This window comes from Schistocerca gregaria, chromosome 7 (assembly GCF_023897955.1).
Source record: "Schistocerca gregaria isolate iqSchGreg1 chromosome 7, iqSchGreg1.2, whole genome shotgun sequence".
NCBI classification, from domain to species: domain Eukaryota; kingdom Metazoa; phylum Arthropoda; class Insecta; order Orthoptera; family Acrididae; genus Schistocerca; species Schistocerca gregaria.
Genome location: NC_064926.1, coordinates 503802511 through 503825953, shown reverse-complemented (window position 1 = coordinate 503825953; position 23443 = coordinate 503802511). Strand labels below are relative to the sequence as shown.

Sequence of the window (23443 nt, the reverse complement as noted above, 5' to 3'; positions counted from 1 at the left end):
GACATCTTCACATAAAGGCCAAAAGGTGCGAGATTCCTTTTAGTCGCATCTTACGACAGGCAGGAATACCTCGGGCCTATTCTTACCTCCAGACTCACAGGCAGGGGAAACTGTGGAATGGATATTGGTCCCCGATAGCCGTCAGAGGAAGGGGTGGAACTGTTAAAAGAACTAGCGAATGAAATCCAGCTAGCTCTTTTGCTATCCCGAAGAACGCGATGACACTTAGCACACATCTCTTTATAATGAAAGCAGATTGCTATTAAAAACACAGAGCATGTCTCGGTGCATGAATTGCGTCGAGGCATGCCTCAGTCCACCAAGGGACTGGGACATGATGTGGTAAAGAAGAAGTGCGAAGAATGAATGGAACGTCCTGCAGCAGTAAGGATAACATTTGTGAGACTTTCCAGCTGGTCATCACAACTGGGGAAACATTGTTCTCCCAGGAGTAAAGCTGCCATTTAGGCATGCTGCAAATGGATAACACATGGGAAATGGTTACTCAAGTAGATGTCACAAAGAATGGACCTCTCAAGACGAAGGGCAAGCTGGGCAGTGCAGAAGGATAGGTCCAAATGGGAATAGGTGTATGAGGAGTCAAAGGAAAGTGGGTGTTCCAGTCTTAAGGCAGAAGAGGTTAAGTTGATTAAGAAGGTCAGCCAAAAGGGTACTTCTCTGACAGGACCTGTGAGAACTCCAATGGGGATGACGCACATTAAAGTCACCGAGTAGCGAAAATGGGGGATGTAGCTGTCCAATAAGCTGAAGGAAGTCTGCCCTGGTGACATCAAATGATGGAGGGACACAAATGGTACAGAGGGAAAAAGTCAGGTGGGGAAGGAAAAGGCAAACTGCAACAGCTTTAAGATGGATAGTCAGGAAAATGGGTTGACTATGAATGTCATCCCGTATAAGCAGCTTGACGGTCCCCCACGAGATGGAATGCCAATGTCAGGGGGAAGGCCAAAACAAATCTGTAAATAATGTGAAAGCTCAAAGTGGTCGTGAGGGCATAATTTCGTTTCCTAACGGCAGAGTACAAGGTGATGCTGTGATGTTAGAAACAGCCGTAAATCCCCTTTGTGGGACTTCAGGCCGCGAACGTTCAATTGGAGAACAGTCACGATGAGGAAGAGAGGTAGGGGTGTCAACTCGGTGGCTGCTGAGTGACAGCCAGTTTAGAGTCGCTACTACAGGGCACAAAACAGGAGGGTCCTGCTCCATGGGGTCCACAGAAGCCTCGGCTTGCTTGTGCAGTCGGTCCATGGAGTCCAATGCTGAAAAACTGTTGGCAGTGTGCACCGGCAGTAAGGAGGCCGGCCAGGCTTAGGTACCACGTGGCAACACCATCAAAGAGGATCTTCGACTTTGCAAAGGAGGAGACAGTTTGCCTTTGACAGTCTTCTTCGAGCCCTTCCGGGTAAAATAAAGACTCTGGTGTTGTTTGGCAGGAGGGAAAGAGGAAGTCTACATGGGAGTACTACTCCTGTCCTTTCCGGCCTACTGATTGTGTAACTAGTGGCTTTACCCCTTGAAGTGAGAGGCTGACAGTCTGCTGCACAGTCGGACAGGAGGATGGCGATGCTACCTTGACACTACGCGATTTCACAACCTCGGAGCTAAATTTGAGGTCGCATGTCTGCATGGCCACGTCCTTCATGGAGCGAGGGGTAACACGAACAGAACTATAGGTGCTAGAAGGGAGAACACAGGGTTTGCAACTGACCAGTAACTTGCGAACGACTGGATAAGGCACTTTTTCCTTTACCCGGATGTCTCTGACGGCCCGGTTGTGAAGATATACGGGGCAATCCCGAGAAGAGGCAGCACTGCCGCCATTACAGTTGATGTAGTGGGGAGGAGGCAGTGGATAATCGCCTGCATGTTCATCTCTACCACAGGTTACATTTGGCCGGATGTCGACAAGATGATGTAGTGTGGTTGAAACGATGACACTGGTAGCAGCACATTGGGTTTGGAATGTATAGCCGGACTGTGATAATTTCATAGCCTGCTTTGATCTTGGGCAGAAGCACCACTGTATCAAAGGTGTGAAAAAGAGAGCGGGTGGGCACTAAGGAGTAATCTATGTTCTTCATTACACAAGGGATGACAATGACACCGAGATCAGAGAGGTAAAATTTTGGAACTCTGCCTTGGTTAGACCATTAAGCATGGTAGCTGTGGAGAAGCGAGGCAGCCAGCAGTTGTTGTGCTTGCGAATCAGAAGTAGTCTCCAAAAGCAAAGTGCCATTGCATAAATAAGAGCAGGATTTCACAGGGCCAGCAATTGCATCAACACCTTTCTGAATAATAAACCAATTTACCATAGCAAAGAACTGTCTTCAGTACATGAAACCACAACGAACTGTGCTGTAACTGGGAACCTCATTTCATTTATGCTCAATAAACAAAGATTGTGACATTGATGATTGGCTCATTGCAACAAAACCCTCCACAATTGCCAGCATCTCTGTTGGTCCACTTCTTTCAACTGGGGAGGGGGGGGGGGGGGCGGCGTAGGGGGGGGAGGGGGGGTGCGCCTGTCAGAGGGGTGGCACCCGCCTTAGACGATTGCTCACACCTAACGTCACACCTCCTGAACACCTGACAGGACTAATCAGCAATTTGGGAAGGTTGCGGCTCAGGCAATCACCCCTCCCTTGGCCTCACCTGTACCAGGGGGGTACATGCGAACCCGACCTGTCGACCTGATCTGGGAATTACGCATTACTCAATCACTCAGTCACCTGTTACGTGTCAGACATGTGGGCCAGCCTTCAGGAGCACACAGGGAGGAGGAGGAGGAGGAGGAGGAGGAAGAAGAAGAAGAAGGAGGAGGAGGAGGAGGAGGAGGAGGAACCACAAACACCAGAGCAAAGGAACAAGAGGAGGAGGGAAACAAAACAAGAACAAGGGAGCGAAAAACCAAGGTGAGACTGTTCTTACATCAGTGACAGACAATTCAGAACATTCTAATTAACATCCCAGACATGTTCCCCAAGTGAGGGGGAAAAGAAAAGCAAGAGGATAGACATACAGCACAGGAGGGAAAAAATGCTGCAAAGGCTGGGACCCTGTGGTAGCTAAGCATGAACCCGCCAAAGAGTGGCGAGCCCCCTGGGAGTGGGGTGTGTATGTATTGTACTTCGGAAATGGTGATGGAAAATCAGCTTACTAATTATGTAACCAAGTGCGAATAACTGCCTAGAAGCCACACCCAGGTTGGCTAGTGTACTAGGAAAATAGCCTTTAATTTGGCAAGATGAGTGATACAGGTCTGGATCATTTCCACGTGTCTCAACCTAGAATGCAATATAAGCAGGTTGTTCTGAGCTGTATTTTAAAGTTTTTGAAGTGTTACTGACAAAGTAATATCCAACAAGCAATAGTAGAGCACTATTCAAAAGTTTATGTAAAAGGCAGCTGAGGTATTGGCAAACTATACCTTTCAAAAACTATAGTTATCACAGATGTAGCCACTATACACTGTAACAAGGCATATTATTAACATAACCTCCAGGAGCTCTTGCAAACTATATGTGACATGTGGAGATTTCGTGAGTAAGAGAAATGCTATCCATAATGCACCTGTAAATCTTATCTACATCAATGGATGTTAAGATTTTGTAAACCATTTGGTACCCAGAGCTCTGATAAACTTTTGCCTAGCCTGAGGTTTTGTCTGCTGAAGTCAGACCTCAGAATTAGCATTCCATTGACTAAACAGAATAGAGACTGATCACAACAACATTTTAACACATCATAGCCTATCAGACCCTTGATGCATCCCATAAGTTAAAACTCTGTTGTAATTACTGAAACAGATTTTGTGAAATTTTTATCAATAATTTCTGTAACACTGAGAAGACAAATTAAGTCATGTTACAAGCTGCTGTTACATCTCACATATTGGTAAACTTACTCATAATTTGTTATCAGATGTATGTTTGTTAGTTCACCATAATGTTAAATCACACAATGTGCTATATGTAATAAATAACTTAGGAGTAAAGGTAGTACACGTGTCAAGCTGTAGGGATACAAAAATGAACACAAAATTTGCTATCTTTCAGACGAGTCATTTAATGAATTAGTGTGTGTACACATTGTGGGAAGTGGGAGGAAGAGTTGGGGAGGGGCAGCCAGTAGCTCAGAGGGAGTCAGCAAGGGTGTGGGATAGGAGGGAGAGGCAGCAGGTGCACAGGACACAACTGCAACACGAAAGAGCTGGAGCCACCGAGACCATATGGTGCATGATGACATGGAGGTGTGGACTGGGAGGGGTGACAGACCTCGGGGAGATTGACTGTAGGCTACAGGGCGTTGGTGTAGTACATTAGTAGAGATTCGTGGCTGGGAGGATTACAGGAGTAAGATCGTGTCACAAGACTAATCACATCTGCATGGTTCAGGAAAGCTGGGACTGGGATGGACTGAGATCGCATGCATTGTTAAGCAGACAATGAACATTGAGTACTCAGTGGTGTGTGCCGACTAGATGGTCAACCGTGTTCTTGGCCGTTATTCGGCATTGTCGATTCTTTCAGAGAGCTAGTTGGTGATCATGTCCACATAAAATACCACACACGAACTGCAGCAGAGCTGGTGTGTGACATGGCTGCCTTCATTGATGGCCATGCCTTTGGTAATTATAGGATAAGCCTGTCACAGGACTACACTAGGACTACACAGGACTACCTCTTACCACTGGGGTCATGTCCCTGTGGAAGACTCTCATGAAATACTTGCCCAGTTCCCTCACTCAGCACATCCTATTCTACCTACAAACCTAAACACTATGACCACTGCCCACTGTGAGGTTGAATGGCACCTGGTGCTGGTGTGGCCAAGCGTCAAAGTAAGAGTAGTATGTAAGCAGAACAGAAATTAATTTGTAATCATTCTAGCCATTATACAAGATCAAAATGAAGAAAATCCATTGATATAACTGACTTAACAAACTGGCAGGTCGTTATGGCTTTGGCGTGGGAAGGAGCATCTTGGAAACAGTGAAGCTGGTTGATTGGTTGCTTGCCACTACCACGAGTATCTACGGTAAGTACCAGTAGGCAACAAGGTTTAGAATGTTCATGCAACTGCAAGGAATGCAAAGGTAGGCTGCTTTCCCACTCTAACACAGGGTAGACAAATATCTGTGACATGTCTTAGAACACAAGTTCTCATGTGAAGCACAAACATTTAATAGCACACAATTTCGCACACACTGTTGGACTTGGGGCTCCACAGCAGACAACCCCCATGTGTTGTCTTGTAGAGCTAACAAAAGCACCAATTACAATTGCACTGGGCACAATATCAAAGAGTCCACTACAAATCAATGAATAAATGTAAGACAAATTCCACTTCCTTTTATGCCAGTCCGGATATGTCACACAGGTGAACGGCTGCTCCATACAAGCTCCATGCTCTGGACACAGAGCAGTGGGGGCAGAATTAAGAGATGGGGCACATTCACCTAGGCTTCTGCGAGACCTGTGATAGTCATGAAAGGCACCAAGGCAGCTGTGGACTACGTGATCAGTATTGTGAACCTCATGCTACATGTCCTTCCTGTCTTCAATGACAACATCCGTCAGAAGGATCACTGTTCATGTCGAAAGGCCACAACCTTCCTACAGTATTTTGAGGACTGTGATAGCGAGCTCATGTTTATGTCTGTCACTAAATCTGCCTGATGTGAACATGGAGGGACACATCTGGTAATGCTCTGGGTGCCAGTTTCTACTCCAAACAGTGTCCCGATATTCTTGTCTTAAGAAATGATCAAATCTTTGAGAATCTCATCACATTAGAGCTAGATAACAAAAAGTATATCTTATCTGATTTATTTCTTGTCTGAAGAGCAATTATGCCTTCATAGAGTTTGGAGACACATTTAGGGGTGGGGGGTGGGGATGTATGCTGTGTTCTTGTGGTGCATCCTACACAATATTTTTCGTGTTTCAACTAAGTTGCTCAAGTGTAGACCAATAGCCTTACACAAATAAATTTAATTGCACAGTCAAATGAAAACTTCCCTATGGGAATAATGAATGAAAAGGGTTCCAACATGAGAAAATTAGTTTCTTTCTAAAAGCAAATAAAATGAACATTGAGCAAAGTAAGAACATTGAAATGCACACAAAACCCTGTGTTTGAAGTTGGAAATTAACTTATGGCCATCTATGTTTTATGTTAACAGTAAGCAGTGCACATAGCAGAAAATAAAACTGTAAATAGTCTATCAAGAACTCTGAGACTAAATTCTGTTATTACTGACCTGAGAACACATACTTTTATATCATTTTAAATATTTATACAGGGTATTTATAAATGATTATCGGGGTTTTAATGCTTTATAATATTTATTATATTAAACTTACAGTTACAAATGATATGTCGAATGAAAGAGCAACTCAAAAGAGTTTTATCAAGAATCTTATAAATGTTCAATGTGAGCACCATTTGTCACATGGCACACACATCAAGTCTATAGCCAAGTTCTTCCCAAATGTTGATAAGCGTGTCTTCAGTGATTGTAGCAACAGCTGCTTCAATCCGCTTTCCTAATTCAGGGAGGTCTGCTGGTAATGGAAGCATGTACACATGATCCTTAATGAAGCCACCCCCCCCCCCTTCCACCCCACAAAAAAAAAAAAGAAAACAAAACAAAAAAACAAAAAAAAAAAAAAAAAAACGCAGGGCATTAGGTTGGGTGAACGTGGAGACCATGCAAAGCAAGCCCTGTCATTGGGCCCCTTGCGTCCTATCCAGCGCTTTGGTACAGTGAAGTTCAACCAATCGCATACTTCGCTATATTAGTGAGGTGGCGCACCATCTTGCTGGAAAATTAAGTTCTCTGGCTCATCTTCTTTCAATGTAAGAAGTGCCAGTTGCAGTAGGTTCACCAAAAAAGAGACTCCCATAAATTTTCCGCCAGGATATGGCACAAAAAACAGTCACTTTAGGGGAATCTCATTGCATTTGTACCACCTTGTGAAGATTTTCTGAACCCCTGATGCACCCATTGCGAGTTTTAACATGTTCACTAAGGTGAAAGTCGATTCATGACTTAAGACAACATGATCTAGAAAATCTTCATCATCATGATGAAGTTGGCCTGTAATCCATGGTCTGCCAGCTTTAGAGCCTGTAACAACTGTAAATGGTAAGGCCATAGTCGTATGCGTCTTCTTAAAACTTTCCAAACAGTCGACACAGGAACTTAATTCACGACTAGCCTTCCGGACTGATTTCTTTGGGCTACAAGTGAACCACCCTCTCACTCGCTCAACAGTCTCTCACTAACTCTTGGTCGTCCTGTGCTCTTCCCTTTACAAAGGCAGCCGGTATCTTCAAATTGATGATACCATCTATGAATATTACCACTTGGAAAATTAAAATCGAACTTCAGCCAGAATGCACACTGCAAAGTACCTACAGATTCGGTCTTTGCAAACTGCAAAACACAAAACACTTTCTGTTCACTAGTTACCATCTTTGCTACTACCGCTGTCTAGTGGACTGCAGCAGAAACATTGCGTGCTGCGCATGCACGCTGATGCCAAACAATTGTTTAGAGTTGCTCTTTCATTTGACATCTCATTTATAACTAATTGTAAGTTTAATGTAATAAATATTACAAAGTGTTAAAACCCTGATATTCATTTATAAACACCCTGTATTTACTGGTATGTTGTTGTTTAATATTTTGAACGCCCGTGTAGCTGCTGAGATGCTCATGACTAACTGTAGTTATACTGGCAGACTAGAAAATTCCTTTAATTTGCTCACTACACAAAAAGATTATACTGGTATGACAGACCTAAACAACTACTGGAGCATTTATCTTATCAGTTGCTTGGAAAGTATTCTCACCTGCCCCCGTCACCAAATTTGGACAACAGCTAGGGGTTGGCTACATTTAATAATATTAAATTTGATGTAAAATATATTTGTTGAATATTGTCAATACATTTGGATTTACACCAAAAGTCAGCTCTTCAGCTGGAAGGTCTGCTGAAAGCAAAATGAGCTGCTGAAAATTTCTTTGTAAGAGTATATGACCTTAGCTATAATACTGATGAAATAAATATTGGCTACAGAGACAAAAAGGGTCAGACACTGTCAACATAGCTCAAGAATAAGAGAAAATTGGGACCATGGTGAAAACATTGACCAGACAGATTGTAGTGATTAAATCATGCTATCTTATGCTGTCATGGGAAACAAGTTAAGTCTTCAGTGAAAGTGCAGTAAATATCATGTTAGCCAGCTGTGCATCTACATTATATTGATATTCGCAGTTATATTAAAGAATAGCTTGCTACTCACCATAAAGATGACATGACTTGCAGACAGGCAAAACAGAAGTGAAATAATTAAGCTTTCAGACAAGGCCTTTCCCAGAAGGCCACCCCTAGCTCTAATCTCTCTGAGCAGAATGAAACTGCATCTAATAGAAGAAGCAATATGATGTAGGGTGGGAAAGGGGGAGGGATAGGAGGGTACAAGTGGTAGGAGAGAAGTGGGCACTGAATGGTGAAGCATACAGGGACTGATGGCGACACAAGGTTGCCAGACGAAGTGCCAGGAAGCTGTGTGGAGGTCTTTTCTCCTTCTTTCCCACTCCCCATATCCCTGTCCTTCCCCCCCCCCCCCCCTCCCCCCAGTCACTCAACACCATGCCTGGCAGCCTTGTCCTGCCACTATCAGTCCCTACACACACTGCCAGGCAGCATCCACTCCTCTCTCTCCCCACCTGTATCCTGCTACTTCTCCCCCTTCACCACTCCAAATCCACACTGCTGCTTCTGTTCGACACAGTTGCATTCTGGGCAGAGCAGCCAGATATAATGGTCATGTGTGCATGAATGTGCAACAGTCATTTTGTTGTGCCCATCTGCAACTTAACCTGTCATCTGTATGCTGAGTAGACATTATCCATTTCATAGTATTGTTGGTATACTGGTCCCCTCCTCCCCATGATCCACGGACTTTGCCATTGGGGGCTCGCATGCCTCAGTGATACAGATAGCTGTGCCTTGGGTGTAACGACAATGGATGGGTATCTGTTGAGAGGCCAGACAAATGTGTGGTTCTTGAAGAGCGGCAACAGCCTTTACAGTAGTTGCAGGTGCAGCAGTCTGGATGATTGACTGATTTGGCTTTGTAACATCAACCAAAGTGGCCTTGCTGGGTTGGTAATGATAACGACTGAAAGCAAGGGGGGGAACTACAGCTGTCATTTTTCCAAAGCCCATGCAGCTCTACTCTATTGTTAAATGATGATGGTATCCTCTTGTGTACAATATTCCAGAGGTAAAATATTCCCCCATTCGGATCTCTAGGCCGGATTACTCAGGAGGATGTTATCAGGAGAAACAAAACTGGCATTCTATGGATTGGGGCATGAAATGTCCAATGCCTTACTCGAAGATGTAGGTTAGAAAATTTTAAAAGAGAAATGGACAGGTTAAAGTTAGAGATAATGGAAGTTTGTGAAATTTGGTGGCAAGAGGAACAGAACTTCTGGTCAGGTGAATATAACATTATAAAATTGGAAAGTGGATAAGCTACTATGAACAGCATAGTGATTGCACTATTGTAGCGAAGACAGACACGAAGATCACACCCACCACAGTAGTAAAAGTTTTTATGCCATCTAGCTCCGCAACGAAGAGACTGAAAAAATGTATGACAAAATAAAAGAAATTATTCCGATAGGTAATGAAAAAAATTTAACTGTCTTAGGACACTGGAATTTGATAGTATGAAAACGAAGAGAAGGAAAAATAGTAGGTGAATATATACTGGGAAAAGGAATGAAATGGGAAAGTGCCTGGTAGAATTTTGCACAGAGCATAATTTAATCATTGCTATTTTTTTTGTTTAAGAAACATGAAACAACATTGTTTATATGGAAGAGACCTGGAGACACCAGAAAGCTTCAGACTGATTATATAACGCTAAGACATATTTGAGAGCCAGATTTTAAATTTTAACACATTTATTGATTATGAACTGTAAATTAAAACTAAAGAACCTGCAAAAAGGTAGGAATTTAAGGAGATGGTACCACATTAAACAAAGAACGAGAGATGGTAGAGAGTTTCAGAGGGAGAATTAAGGAAGAACAATTGACAAGAATAGGGGAAAAGAATACAGTAGAAGAAGAACGGGTAGCTTTTTTTAAAAAAACAAGCTAGTAGATTCCTTGGGTAACAAGAGATACTAGAAAATATAAAAATGCAGTTAATGAAGCAGCTGAATAGGAATACAAAAGTCTAAGAAATGAGATTGACAAGAAGTGCAAAATGTCTAAGCAGGAATGGCTGGAGGGCAAATTTAAGGATTCAGAAGCACACAGAATAAGGAAAAAAGAGAGATGCTGCCTATGGAAAAATTAAAGTGACCTCTGGAGAAAAGAGAACCATCTGTACAAATATCAACAGCTCAAATGGAAAAGAAGTCTTGAACAAAGAAAGAAAAGCAGAAAGGGGAAGGAGTACACAAAGGGCCATACAAGAAAGATGTTTTTGAGGGCAATATTATGGAAATGAAGGAGGACGTATTTGAAGATGGGAATGGAGATATGATTCTGCATGAAGAATTTATGAATTACTAAAAGACAAGTCAAAAGAAGGCTTTGGGAGTAGACAACATTCCATTACAACTACTGGTAGCCCTGGGAGAGCCAGATGTGAAAACTCTTCATCGGGTGTATAAGATTTGCAAGACAGGTGAAATACCTTCAGACGTCAAGAAGAATATTATAATCCCAATTCGAAAGAAAGCAGTCGTTGACAGATGTGAAAATTACCAAACTATCAGTTTAAGTGATCAATGGAAAATCTCATAAAGATGTGAAACAAGCTGGCCAGTACTTACCTCATCTCAGTACAGCCCATAGATACCCAAAAACAGAACCGAAAATTTACGTTCCTAGCTTTCGGAATAAATGTTCCTTCATCAGAGAGGAGAGAGGGGAAAGAAAGGGAAGAAGGGAAAGTATTTAGTTACTCACAACCCAGGTTATGAAGCAACAGGGAAAGGAAAACAGGGAGGGTAGCAAGGATGGAGGCATGGTTGTCAGAGGAAAGCCAAAGATATTCTACTGTAAGTACTGTGCCAGATTCAAACCAGAGAGGATGCATACAGAAGTAAAGAGGTATATAGTATAAAGATAAACACAACTATGTAGGATGGAAAGATGTGTGGATGACTAAAGAGGAAAGGGAAAGAGGAGAAGACTGAAGAGTAAATGGGAGTGAGGTTGGTCAATGTAGGTTCAGTCCAGGGGGATGGCGGGATGAAAGGATGTGTTGGAGTGCAAGTTCCCATCTCCGCAGTTCCGAGGGACTGGTGTTGGGTGGGAGAAACCAAATGGCACATACAGTGTAGCAGGTTCCTAGGTCCCTAGAATTATGCTGGAGGGCATGCTCCGCTACAGGGTATTGGAGATCTCCTAGGCAGACAGTTCGTCTGTGTCCATTCATGCGTCAGCCAGTTTAGTTGTTGTCATACCAATGTAAAAGGTTGTGCAGTGCAGGCATGTCAGCTGATAAATGACGTGTAGTTTCACACGTGGCCCTGCCTTGAATTGTGTATGTTTTCCTAGTAGCGGGGCTGGAGAAGGTGGTTGTGGGGGAATACATGGGGCAGGTTTTGCAGCGGGGTCGGTTACATAGGTAGGGACCGCTGGGTAGAGAAGGTAGTCTGGGAATATTGTAGGGTTTAACGAGGATGTTACGGAGGTTAGGGGGGCGACGAAAGGCAACTCTGGGTGGTGTGGGGAGAATTTTGTCAAGAGATGATCTCATTTTAGGGGTTGACTTGAGATAGATGACATCTTTGTGGTCTGAACTTATGGTGAAGAAACACTCCTTAATTTCCTCCATAACCTTAGCTCCTTTTCGAATCTGCATTTCACCTGGTCCTTCTCCAAAACCTAAGCCACCTTCCTGGATGTTGACCTTCATCTTGTTGAAGCTCACATCCACACCTCTGTCCATAACAAACAAACAAACAAACAAACAAACAAACAAACAAACAAACAAACAAACAAACAAACAAACAAACAAACAAACAAACAAACAAACAAACAAACAAACAAACAAACAAACAAACAAACAAACAAACAAACAAACAAACAAACAAACAAACAAACAAACAAACAAACAAACAAACAAACAAACAGTACCTTCACTTTGATAGCTGCCATCGATTCCACATCAAATGCTCCCTTCCCTACAGCCCTAAGTATTTGTGGCAAACGTATCTGCTCCAGTGACGAATCCCTCAACAATTATACCAATAACCTGACCAGTGCTTGCCTCTCACGCAACTATTCTGCAGACCTTGTCCACAAACAGATCTCCCGAGCAATACATTACTCCCCGTCCAACAACAATGTTCCTACCCCCAGACCACACAGAAGCATCCCCCTTGTCACCCAATATTATCCTGGCCTCTAATACATCAACAAATTACTCCGGCCAGGGATATGACTTTCTCAAGTCAACCCCTGAAATGAGATCATCCCTTGACAAAATTCTCTCCACACCACCCAGAGTTGCCTTTCGTCGCCCTCCTAACCTCCGTAACATCCTCGTTAAACCCTAAAATATACCCAGACTACCTTCTCCACCCAGCGGTTCCTACCCCTGTAACCGTCCCCGCTGCAAAACCTGCCCCATGCATCCTCCCCCCCCCCAACCATCTACTCCAGCCCCGCTACTGGTATAGCATACACAATTCAAGGTAGGGCCATGTGTGAAACTACACGTCACTTATCAGCTGACATGCCTGCACTACACTGCCTTTTACATCAGTATGACAACAACTAAACTGGCTGAGCACACGAACGGACACAGACGAACTGTACGCCTACGAGATGTCCAATACCCAGTAGTGGAGCATGCCCTACAGCATAATTCTAGGGACCTAGGAACCTGCTACACCGTATGTCCCATTTGGCTTCTCCCACCCAACACCAGTCCCTCTGAACTGCGGAGATGGGAACTTGCACTCCACCACATCCTTTCTTCCCGACATCCCCCTGGACTGAACCTATGTTGACCAACCTCACTCCCAGAATGAGATTTTCACTCTGCAGCGGAGTGTGCGCTGATATGAAACTTCCTGGCAGATTAAAACTGTGTGCCCGACCGAGACTCGAACTCGGGACCTTTGCCTTTCGCGGGCAAGTGCTCTACCACCGAGCTACCGAAGCACGACTCACGCCCGGTACTCACAGCTTTACTTCTGCCAGTATCCGTCTCCTACCTTCCAAACTTTACAGAAGCTCTTCTGCGAAACATGCAGAAGTAGCACTCCTGAAAGAAAGATACTGTGGAGACATGGCTTAGCCACAGCCTTGGGGATGTTTCCAAAATGAGATTTTCTCACTGCAGAGTGAAAATCTCATTCTGGAAACATCCCCCAGGCTGTGGCTAAGCCATGTCTCCACAGGATCCTTTCTTTCAGGAGTGCTACTTCTGCATGTTTCGCAGAAGAGCTTCTGTAAAGTTTGGAAGGTAGGAGACGGATACTGGCAGAAGTAAAGCTGTGAGTACCGGGCGTGAGTCGTGCTTCGGTAGCTCGGTGGTAGAGCACTTGCCCGCGAAAGGCAAAGGTCCCAAGTTCGAGTCTCGGTCGGGCACACAGTTTTAATCTGCCAGGAAGTTTCAACCTCACTCCCATTTACTCTTCAGTCTTCTCCTCTTTCCCATTCCTCTTTAGCCATCCACGCATCTTTTCATCCTACATAGTTGTGTTTTCTTTGTACTATACACCTCTTTACTTCTGTATGCATCCTCTTTGGTTTGAAGCTGGCACAGTACTTACAGTAGAATATCTTTGGCTTCCCTCTGACAACCATGCCTCCATCCTTGCTACCCTCCCTGTTTTCCTTTCCCTGTTGCTTCACAACCTGGGTTGTGAGTAACTAAATCCACTTTCCCTTCTTCCCTTTCTTTCCCCTTTCTCCTCCCTGATCAAGGAACATTTATTCCGAAAGCTAGGAACTAAATTTTCGGTTCTGTTTTTTGTGTATCTATCGGCTGTACTGAGATGAGGTAAGTACTGGTCACCCCTTCTATCTCTTTGTCGAACTATCAGTTTATAATTCACGGTTGCAAAGTAATAAATTCTTTACAGAAGAAGAATGGAAAAACTGATAGAAGGCAACCTCAGGAAATATCAGTTTGGACTCCGGAGAAATGTAGGAACACGCGAGACGATTCTCACCCTACAACCCCTCAATGAAGATAGGTTAAGGAAAAGCCAACCTATGTTTATAGCATTTGTAGACCTACATAAATGCTTTTGATGATGTTGGTTGGAATACTCTCCTTTAAATTCTAAAGGTGGCAGGGGTAAAATACAGGGAGAAACAGGCTATTTACATCTTTTACAGAAACCAAACAGCAGCTGTAAGTGTTGATGGGCACAAAAGGGAAGGAGCAGTTGAGAAGACAGTGAGACATGCTTGTGGCACCCAATCTGTATACTAAGTGAGAGAGAGAGAGAGAGAGAGAGAGAGAGAGAGAGAGAGAGAGAGAGAGAGAGAACAACTTTGAGGTTTGCCAATGACATTGCAGTTCTGTTAGAGTCAGCAAAGGACTGGGGAGATCAGCTGAATGGAATTGACAATGTCTTTAAAGAAGGATGTAAAACTAACATCAACAAAAGCAAAACAAGAGTGATGGAATGTAGTATAATTAAATCCAGTGATGCTGAGAGAAGTAGATTACAAACTGGGAACTTAAAATAGTAGCTGAGTTTTGCTACTTGGGTGGGAAAGTAACTGATGAAGGCTTAAGTACAGAAAATGTAGACAAGCAATGGCAAGGAAAGCATTTCTGAAGAAGAAAAATTTGTTAACATCAAAGATAGGTTTAAGTGCCAAGAAGCCTTTTCTGAAACTATTTGTATGGAGTGTATTCAAGTACGGAAACGAAACAGGGACAACAAACAGTTTAGACAAGAAGAAAATAGTCTTTTGAAATGTGGTGCTACAGAAGAATACTGAAGATTATATGGGTGGATCATGTATCTAATTAGGAGTTACTGAACAGAATTGAGGAGGCAAGAAATTTGTGGCATAACTTGACCAAAAGTAGTGATTGGTTGATAGGACACATTCTGAGACATCAAAGAGCCACCGATGTAGTACTAGAGAGAAGTGCGTAAGGGTAAAAATCTTTGAGAGGGCCCAAGAGATGAATACAGTAAGCAGATTCAGAAGGATGTGAGTTGCAATAGTTACTTAAGTGATGATGAGGCGGCTTGCCAGGACAGTAGCATGGATAGCTGCATCAGACCAGTCTTCAGACTGAAGACCACAACACTATATTGGGGGTATTCCAACCTGGACTTTCCACAGTTTTATTTTGATATTACATTCCCAAGGTAAAAGCAGACAATGAAGATTATTAAAAATGTATGTAATACATAGCACTCTACAATACAATAGAAAGGGAAAAATTGCATTCTCATTAAACACAATTAAACCACACCAGAATTTATGAACCCTGTTATATATATATATATTAAAAACAAAGATTCCAAGACTTACCAAGCGGGAAAGCGCCGGCAGACAGGCACATGAACAAAACACACAAACACACACACACAGAATTACGAGCTTTCGCAACTGGCAGTTGCTTCGTCAGGAAAGAGGGAAGGAGAGGGGAAAAATGAAAGGATGTGGGTTTTAAGGGAGAGGGTAAGGAGTCATTCCAATCCCGGGAGCGGAAAGACTTCCCTTAGGGGAAAAAAAGGACAGGTGTACACTCGCACACACACACACACACACACACACACACACACACACACACACACACACACACACACACACACATCCATCCGCACATACACAGACACAAGCAGACAGAAATATGTCTGCTTGTGTCTGTGTATGTGCGGATGGATATATGTGTGTGTGTGTGTGTGTGTGTGTGTGTGTGTGTGTGTGTGTGTGTGTGTGTGTGTGCGCGCGCGAGTGTACACCTGTCCTTTTTTTCCCCTAAGGGAAGTCTTTCCGCTCCCGGGATTGGAATGACTCCTTACCCTCTCCCTTAAAACCCACATCCTTTCATTTTTCCCTCTCCTTCCCTCTTTCCTGACGAAGCAACTGCCAGTTGCGAAAGCTCGTAATTCTGTGTGTGTGTTTGTGTGTTTTGTTCATGTGCCTGCCTGCCGGCGCTTTCCCGCTTGGTAAGTCTTGGAATCTTTGTTTTTAATATATTTTTCCCATGTGGAAGTTTCTTTCTGTTTTATATATATATATATATATATATATATATATATATATATATATATATATATATATATATATATATATCAAATGAAAATTTATTTAAGGTAACACTTACTAGAAGGCAGAATCATGACTTGGTGCTTACCTGCTGGAGATGAAATTCCAAGTAGGCTATTTACAAAGAGACATCTTTAGAATGATAGAATATATCTAAGCTTTCAGAACAGTTAGTGCCTTCCTCATGGAGGAGAGACTTGTCACTCAGACCTAAAGGTTATGCAAACCCATCTCTTGTGATAACATGGGGAGACAAATCTCCAATTATCCTTGCAGCAAGAGGGTTCCCCTTCACCCTCAAGCCTAAATGGCATGCTTCTCCTATCCATTCTTCTCCAAACCATCCTACTCTCCTCACTAAAGAAGACACTAATAGTTCCAAAACAGTTTTTCTCCTACTTTTAAAGATGTGCGTGTTAGCAGTACTTGGCATTTTGTGTCCTGACACTAAGAATTGGCCTTCCATTCTACATTCTTGTAGAATATTGATGAATACCATGGGATGGGATGAGATTGATACTATGGAGTGAGATATATCACTACATGGCTCTCTATTGGGTAATTTCCAGCTATTATGAAGATGGGTGTTTGATTTCTTCATGTCGGCACAAACTTTAATGTACTTAAAGTGGAACGCCTGTCATTGAACACATCTATCACTATTCCGTGTGGTGTGATAACATAATAAAAATGTTTATATCTATTATTATGAACATAGTCTTATTTCTTTTTGGTTATCTCAGTACTCCTCATTAACCACAATGTTTTTGGTTTTTTTCTTTTTTTCTTTTGTACAGACTGAAATATCCAATAGGTTGTGACTGATCACAGTATATCACAATACAAATACCGCAATATGAATAAATCTGAAAGATAACCTTGTAGTGTCCCTTCATGTAATGCATTCAACTATAACAAGACCAATGTCAGCGACAACCTTTGAAAATTACCATAGTGGTATAAAGCACTCTCAAAAGATATACAGCGGTGGGCACATTCAGAAGCTTTGGGTAGAAAATGGCCACTAAGGCCATCCCTGCAGCAAAATATCATGTTGCGTTCCTGATGTTTTACACAGTTCCTCTTACACGATTGGACTTAATATGGCAACATTAATGGATGGGTTCGCAGAATCTTTTCTTACATATCCCAGGTATCTGGAAGACAACATTCATTAAGATAATTTACTATTTCACTTAGTCCAGAAGGTCCCAGGCTCTGTAGTGTTCATGACTTAAAATGTACTTGTATACAACTAAAAAACACTGACAACACTCTCTTGAGACCTAGGAGAGATGTTTACACTGAAGAGCCTGTGGGGGAGGAGGTGTCACCCCCGTCCGAGTGAAAATAATGTGCCGTGCCTCAGTATAAGTGATTTAAAGACAGATTCATGTGTACTCTGACAAATTATTGGGAAAAATCTGGAAAAAATAACTACAGAGTACAGATTGTGAGCACAGTGCAGGAAGTTCTGGAAGACCAGAGTGAATTACCACTCATGTTTTGTTTTGTTTCCGATCCTCTGATAAGAAGGAAAGGGATTACAGAAGCGCCCAATTCCACCCGTCTGCTTTGACCCATGACGTCATCAATATGGTGGGGAAGGCTATTCTCAGTATCTTCAATACGACGCCTATGACATCAATACATACACATGGCAACAAACACGAAAATACATATAAATAAGAACATTTCCTTCCAAAGATATAATGAAAGTAATGGGACAACTGCAGGAAATAGGAGAGATTTTACGATAAGAACGAGCTAAACATAAAAATAAAAAATAAACAAAATTACGAAAAAAACACATTCCCCTAGACCAACAAAATCCACAGGAATCTGATACTTTCCTTGACCTATATAGCTCAACCGCAAATGTTGATACCACAAAACCAACACCTACAATTACAAAAATTGGAATCAAACACTTTCCTTGACCTATACAAGGTACCTCAGCCAATGATACCAAAATACAAACACTTACAACTACAAAAATTGGTATCCGACATCAATGGGAATCTGACATTGCCTTTGACATATATAGGTCAACCACAGCTAATTATACCAAAAAACCAACACCTACAACTATTGTAAATAAAACCAAACAAACAACACTTCAAAAACCTAAAAATCAAACCTCTCTACAGAAAAAAAAATCAATCAATACACCATATATACACAAAACATCACAACTCAAGGGGGAAACAAACTTACAGATAAACGAAACTCAATCACATCTTATAAATTAACAACAACTGCTACAAAAAAGGTCCTCTACAACATAATCATAAAACAATCACCCCACCCACCAACCAACCTAAATCCACAAAAATTACATCCTCCCCCCCCCCCCCCCCCATACACATACATACATACATAAATAAATATCAAACCCCCTCAACTAACCCTCTGCCTGTACATCTTACCCACAGCCCTCAGACATAAATCAAAAAATACAATAATCCGTAGGCATGTTCTTCTGCCAGCAATACTCTTCTAACTGAGATTGCAGATTAGAAGAGTGCCTCTTTCCCCTCCCGGTGATTGATTTAACTGCCCCCCAAAACCCCTCTGTTGTATTTTACATCCCTAAAGTTCGTAATTTTTAAACATTAAACAATGGTTCACAACTAAATGATCAAAATCCCTTTTTCCCAAACCACTGTACGAAGAAAAATAATCTGGAACTACAGTACTCCACTCCCCAATACACTCGTCAATTAACCACACCAATTCCCTCTTAGCATGACCCCCCGCCCCAAAAAAAAAAAAAACACCCTGACAACAGTCAGCATACCTGTCCCCCTGAAATAATAGCCACCCACATCAACAAACCTACTGGAGACTTACCCCCCCCCCCCCCCCCCCATAGCACCTCCTCCCAAATTGCAACTCGTCTATCTCAAAAACCACTCCCAGCCCACTGAACTTACCTCTACACTTCACATACTCAGAACACACTTCCCTACAAAAAGGAAATCAGTCTAACACCATTCTCTCACTCATTCCAGTCTCATGCACACAAAAACTGAGGACCTAAAACAGAAACAGTAAGTCATCAAAATCTTTCTGGTGGCCAGCCTAGATTTCTCAAGCCAGGTACCATGTTTAATGGAGCGCCAAACATTGTCCTCTCAACACCACCACTTGTACCCATACCTGGTCCGACACGCTAGAACTTTCGCCAACCTCATATTCTCGCGAAAGATACTGCACTTCACAATTTCCGCAATTAGCCCAAATACTGGGAAGAATTTAACCAGGGACAACATGTCCTCTCCCATCTTCAGACACAACCAACTCAAACTAAACTCCACGCCATAATTACATCACACACCACAACATCATTATGTCGTGGGTCAAAGCAGACATGTGGAACCTGACACTTCCATTGACCTGAAGTAAAAGTATTGCAACACACTTTTCCGAAGCTTTTCATTTGTGCTCTTCGTGTGTTGAACCTTGATTGATCATAGCTGAGTCTACTTAATAAAATAAAAAATAAGAAATCAATGATTTGACACGTTCCACATCATTACGAAAGAATCGTGTTCATGATCCATGGAACAAGTAATATAACTAACTAACTAACTAACTGAGCCATTGTAAGTAAGATGAAAGCTCTTATGGCAGTAATTGCATTAAAAAATAAATAAATAAAATATGTCTCACGTAGTTGAAATTGAACCAGTATGTTAACAAAACAGTAAAAATGAATATTAGTAAAGAGTGGACTGTATTCCTGATCAATTGTTTATAATTAAGCCTCAGGCTGCATCATAAAACTACCACTGTACAATGTTAACATTAGATCCTCAATTGGAACTTTCCAAAGTACCCTTAAAAAACAACTAGGCCTAAAGGAAATCCTCTGACCAAAAACCACTATCATCCAGTACACAATCATATCTTTTTTTTTCCAAAAGTAGTTTAAAGAGTTAAGCTTCAAAGCTGTGTTTCTTTTTTAAAAGTAAACTTACAGCAAATCCTTGTCTTACTCAACATAAATGTATATGAACCACAGTGAAACTATAAACCAAGATCTACCTCTGTCCCAGATCTGCCAAAAGCATTTAACATAACTGACTAACATTTGCATTAACAAACTAGGCCACAAAGATGTCAGTCATCCAAAAAGTCTGCTGATAATTTGCTGTATGGCAGAGCTGTCAAACTACCTTTATTGTTTCTATTCTTGACAACACATTACTATTGTTGGTTGATGGGATACTCATTTTCAAGCTTGTGAAACCAGTTTCCAAAACTTGCCATGTTTTAAATATACTAAGACTGTGTACTAGAATGTCAACAGTTTTTCGGGCATATTCTACATTTACTTCAATTAATTAATTAATTAGGAATAGATTGTTTGTGATGAAAGTTAGCCACCTGTAAAAAGAGTCACCACGGCATAGGGAAACAAGGTCAGAGTCTATGGAACTAAGAAATCTAGATAATACTTCATTCACTAAAAATAATATGTCGGACCCAGTTTAATATTTACGAGTCAATTCTGTTTTAAAATTATGATATTTTAAACAGCGGTTTTGTTTATTCTCTCTCTCTCTCCTCTCTCTCTCTCTCTCACACACACACACACACACACACACACACACACACACACACACACACACACAAGGAAGTAAATGCACTGAGTCCAGTCAGTATGCTCGTGTTTAAACAGCTGTTTATAGAAGTTTCAAGACTGGGCACCACATAGTATCCTTATTACACGTTCCTATGCAGCAGTCCTTTCTTCTACACTAGGGAGTGACAGAAGAATTAATGATGCAAAAAAGGAAAGCAAGTCAATTTTGTTTTACATTTTCATCTCAAAAGTCTGATATTATCTGCAACACAGAAGTTGCAATGCTCAGACATTTAAGATGATCTGGATCATGCTATATCTATTTGCAGTTAGTACAAATGTAAATAGTTCTGGCTGAATATCAACAATTTACCGAACAGCAGAAGCACTGAGTCATCATGAAGAACATTTATTAAAAATACAAACACACAAGGATTTAGAATTGTTTCAGTTGTTTATTTACCCTCATGCTTTATTGCTAATGAATGTCCACAGCTACAGAATGACGAACACCACCTAATAAGAATACTCAGCCTTGTCAGCATCGCAACTCCAAGTATTCTCTGGGAAGTCACTGCTGATCAAGAACTGAAGGTTGAAAACACTGAAACACCCACTGTTTGGTCATCAGTTACAGCTTACACTGAAACTGAGAACAAGTTTCTTCCAAACATCAAAGCCTTTGGAAGTACCATCAGATAAGGCAAGAATTTCATTTGGACATCAAAGCACCAAAGGTGGAGTTACATTAATACTTTCTGGTTGGTAAAAGCTAGGACTGGTGTCTATGGAGATCCCTTAACAGAATAAGAACTGTTGCTGGCAAGCCTAAGTCGTCACGTAAGTCATGGGGGCTTCACGTAAGTGGATGGTAACCGTAACTGTGACCACAAATGATCGTGTGTTGCCATGCCCTAAGTGTTCCCACAAGCGTCCATCTGGAGATTTCCCAACAGTGACATGTGGTGAGAAACTACATAAAATATCTTGATAGTCATGATTAGCTGTTGCCATTTATGTTGTATAATTGTGGAGAGCTGTGTTGAAATGCTTATTAATAGTAGTTTAGTACTCTTTGTATATGTGCAGATATACTTGGGATTCAAAACTCTTAGTACGTCATGTGATAAAAACCAAACAAAATAAATTTTTAGAAATGCTACCCAAAATGCACTTTTGTCAATTCCTTTGTTTTCTTAATTTAACTTTTTTTTTTTTTTTTTTTTTTTTTTTTTTTGCAATCTATGCATAGCCAATGTAAGCATGAATGTTATGTAATCACACGTATATGGTTGGACATGGGGATGGGGGAAGCAACACTGTACAACAACAACAAAAACTAACTCAAAAGGTTAATTTTTTTCCTAGTATGCAACGAGCCATATAAAAATAACTGCCACCACCTTACCTGTGTATCACTTATGACATACAATTACTTGTACCCAGTAAAATAATTCTTGAACCATAAAACATACAATTTGCACAAAATGCTCCTAAACCTAAATTAAGAGTTCTTCTACATCCAACATAGTAATCAACTGTGCAATGAATCATAATGCAACTGTGCGAGTGTCACATGTAAATAATTTGAATATTAACGTCACTGTAACCTAAATGTAAATATTTTGGCCATAGTTTGTGTGCCAGTTTTCTACTTGTTTTATGCGCACACTATTATCAGCTGCGTATGTGAAACACTGCGCCAGACAGCCACAATAATAAACGTGCATTACTCACCAAGTGCCAAGCCAAGAGGTCCAAGCAGGAGGCCTCCACAAACGGTGGACACACCGGTAATAATCCCTCCTTTAGCCGATTCCTTGACTGCAACATTCATGTGTTCATGTTCTGACAAGATAGCAAGGGCATTCATTATTTCTCCAGTATTGAGAGGCATTTTTATTTAATATTACAGCTTGAGCTTTGAACGAGAACGTCAATTAGCACCACTTATTGACGTAAATTTTGTTCTGTGACGAAAGCTGATGATATTATTCCCATTTGATTTCACATTAAAAATTTAAACAAATTCATTGCAAATCTTACAAAATTTACTGCGCATCGGTCTACTTCGTGAACAGTTAAAGTAACGGCAACTTGTATGAACCTAATATCACCACCACTAGTACTCTACGTTATCTTCCTTATCTTGTGATAGCTTCCCAATGACTCCACATTCCAGAAGTCCAATGTGTAAATTTCCCTGTTTTTCCTGCTCTGAGTGGCGAGTGCTGACTAATATTACCCGGCGCAGAGATCATATTATGCTGTTGGCAGTGTCACCAACTCTAAAAAAACCCGAGTCGTTAGATTCAATATCAATAGTCGCTAAAACTGGTTTCGCTAGGGGTGTACTGAAAATTTCGTGCTGTGTGTGGTGCAATAAGCCAGTGAGGAGGGGTAATAAAATATTAATAAAAATGGTCTCATACGTAATTGCTATATTGTCTTAATTAAATGACGCATTGCTTGCAACAACATGCATATAAAATAAGTTAACGTTTAATTAAACATGTTATCATAAT

The 23443-nt window shown here is 41.5% G+C and overlaps 1 protein-coding gene across 1 annotated transcript in view; it reads right to left on the bottom strand.

The window, feature by feature from the left end:
* Positions 1 to 23192, bottom strand: part of LOC126281902 (protein C19orf12 homolog) — a 36131-nt gene extending 12939 nt beyond the window's left edge. The window contains exon 1 of the mRNA XM_049981225.1: positions 22656 to 23192. Coding sequence (XP_049837182.1) covers positions 22656 to 22815 — 160 coding nt within the window. The 5' untranslated portion in view covers positions 22816 to 23192. The remainder of the gene's footprint in view (positions 1 to 22655) is intronic.
* Between the last annotated feature and the right edge of the window lie 251 nt (positions 23193 to 23443).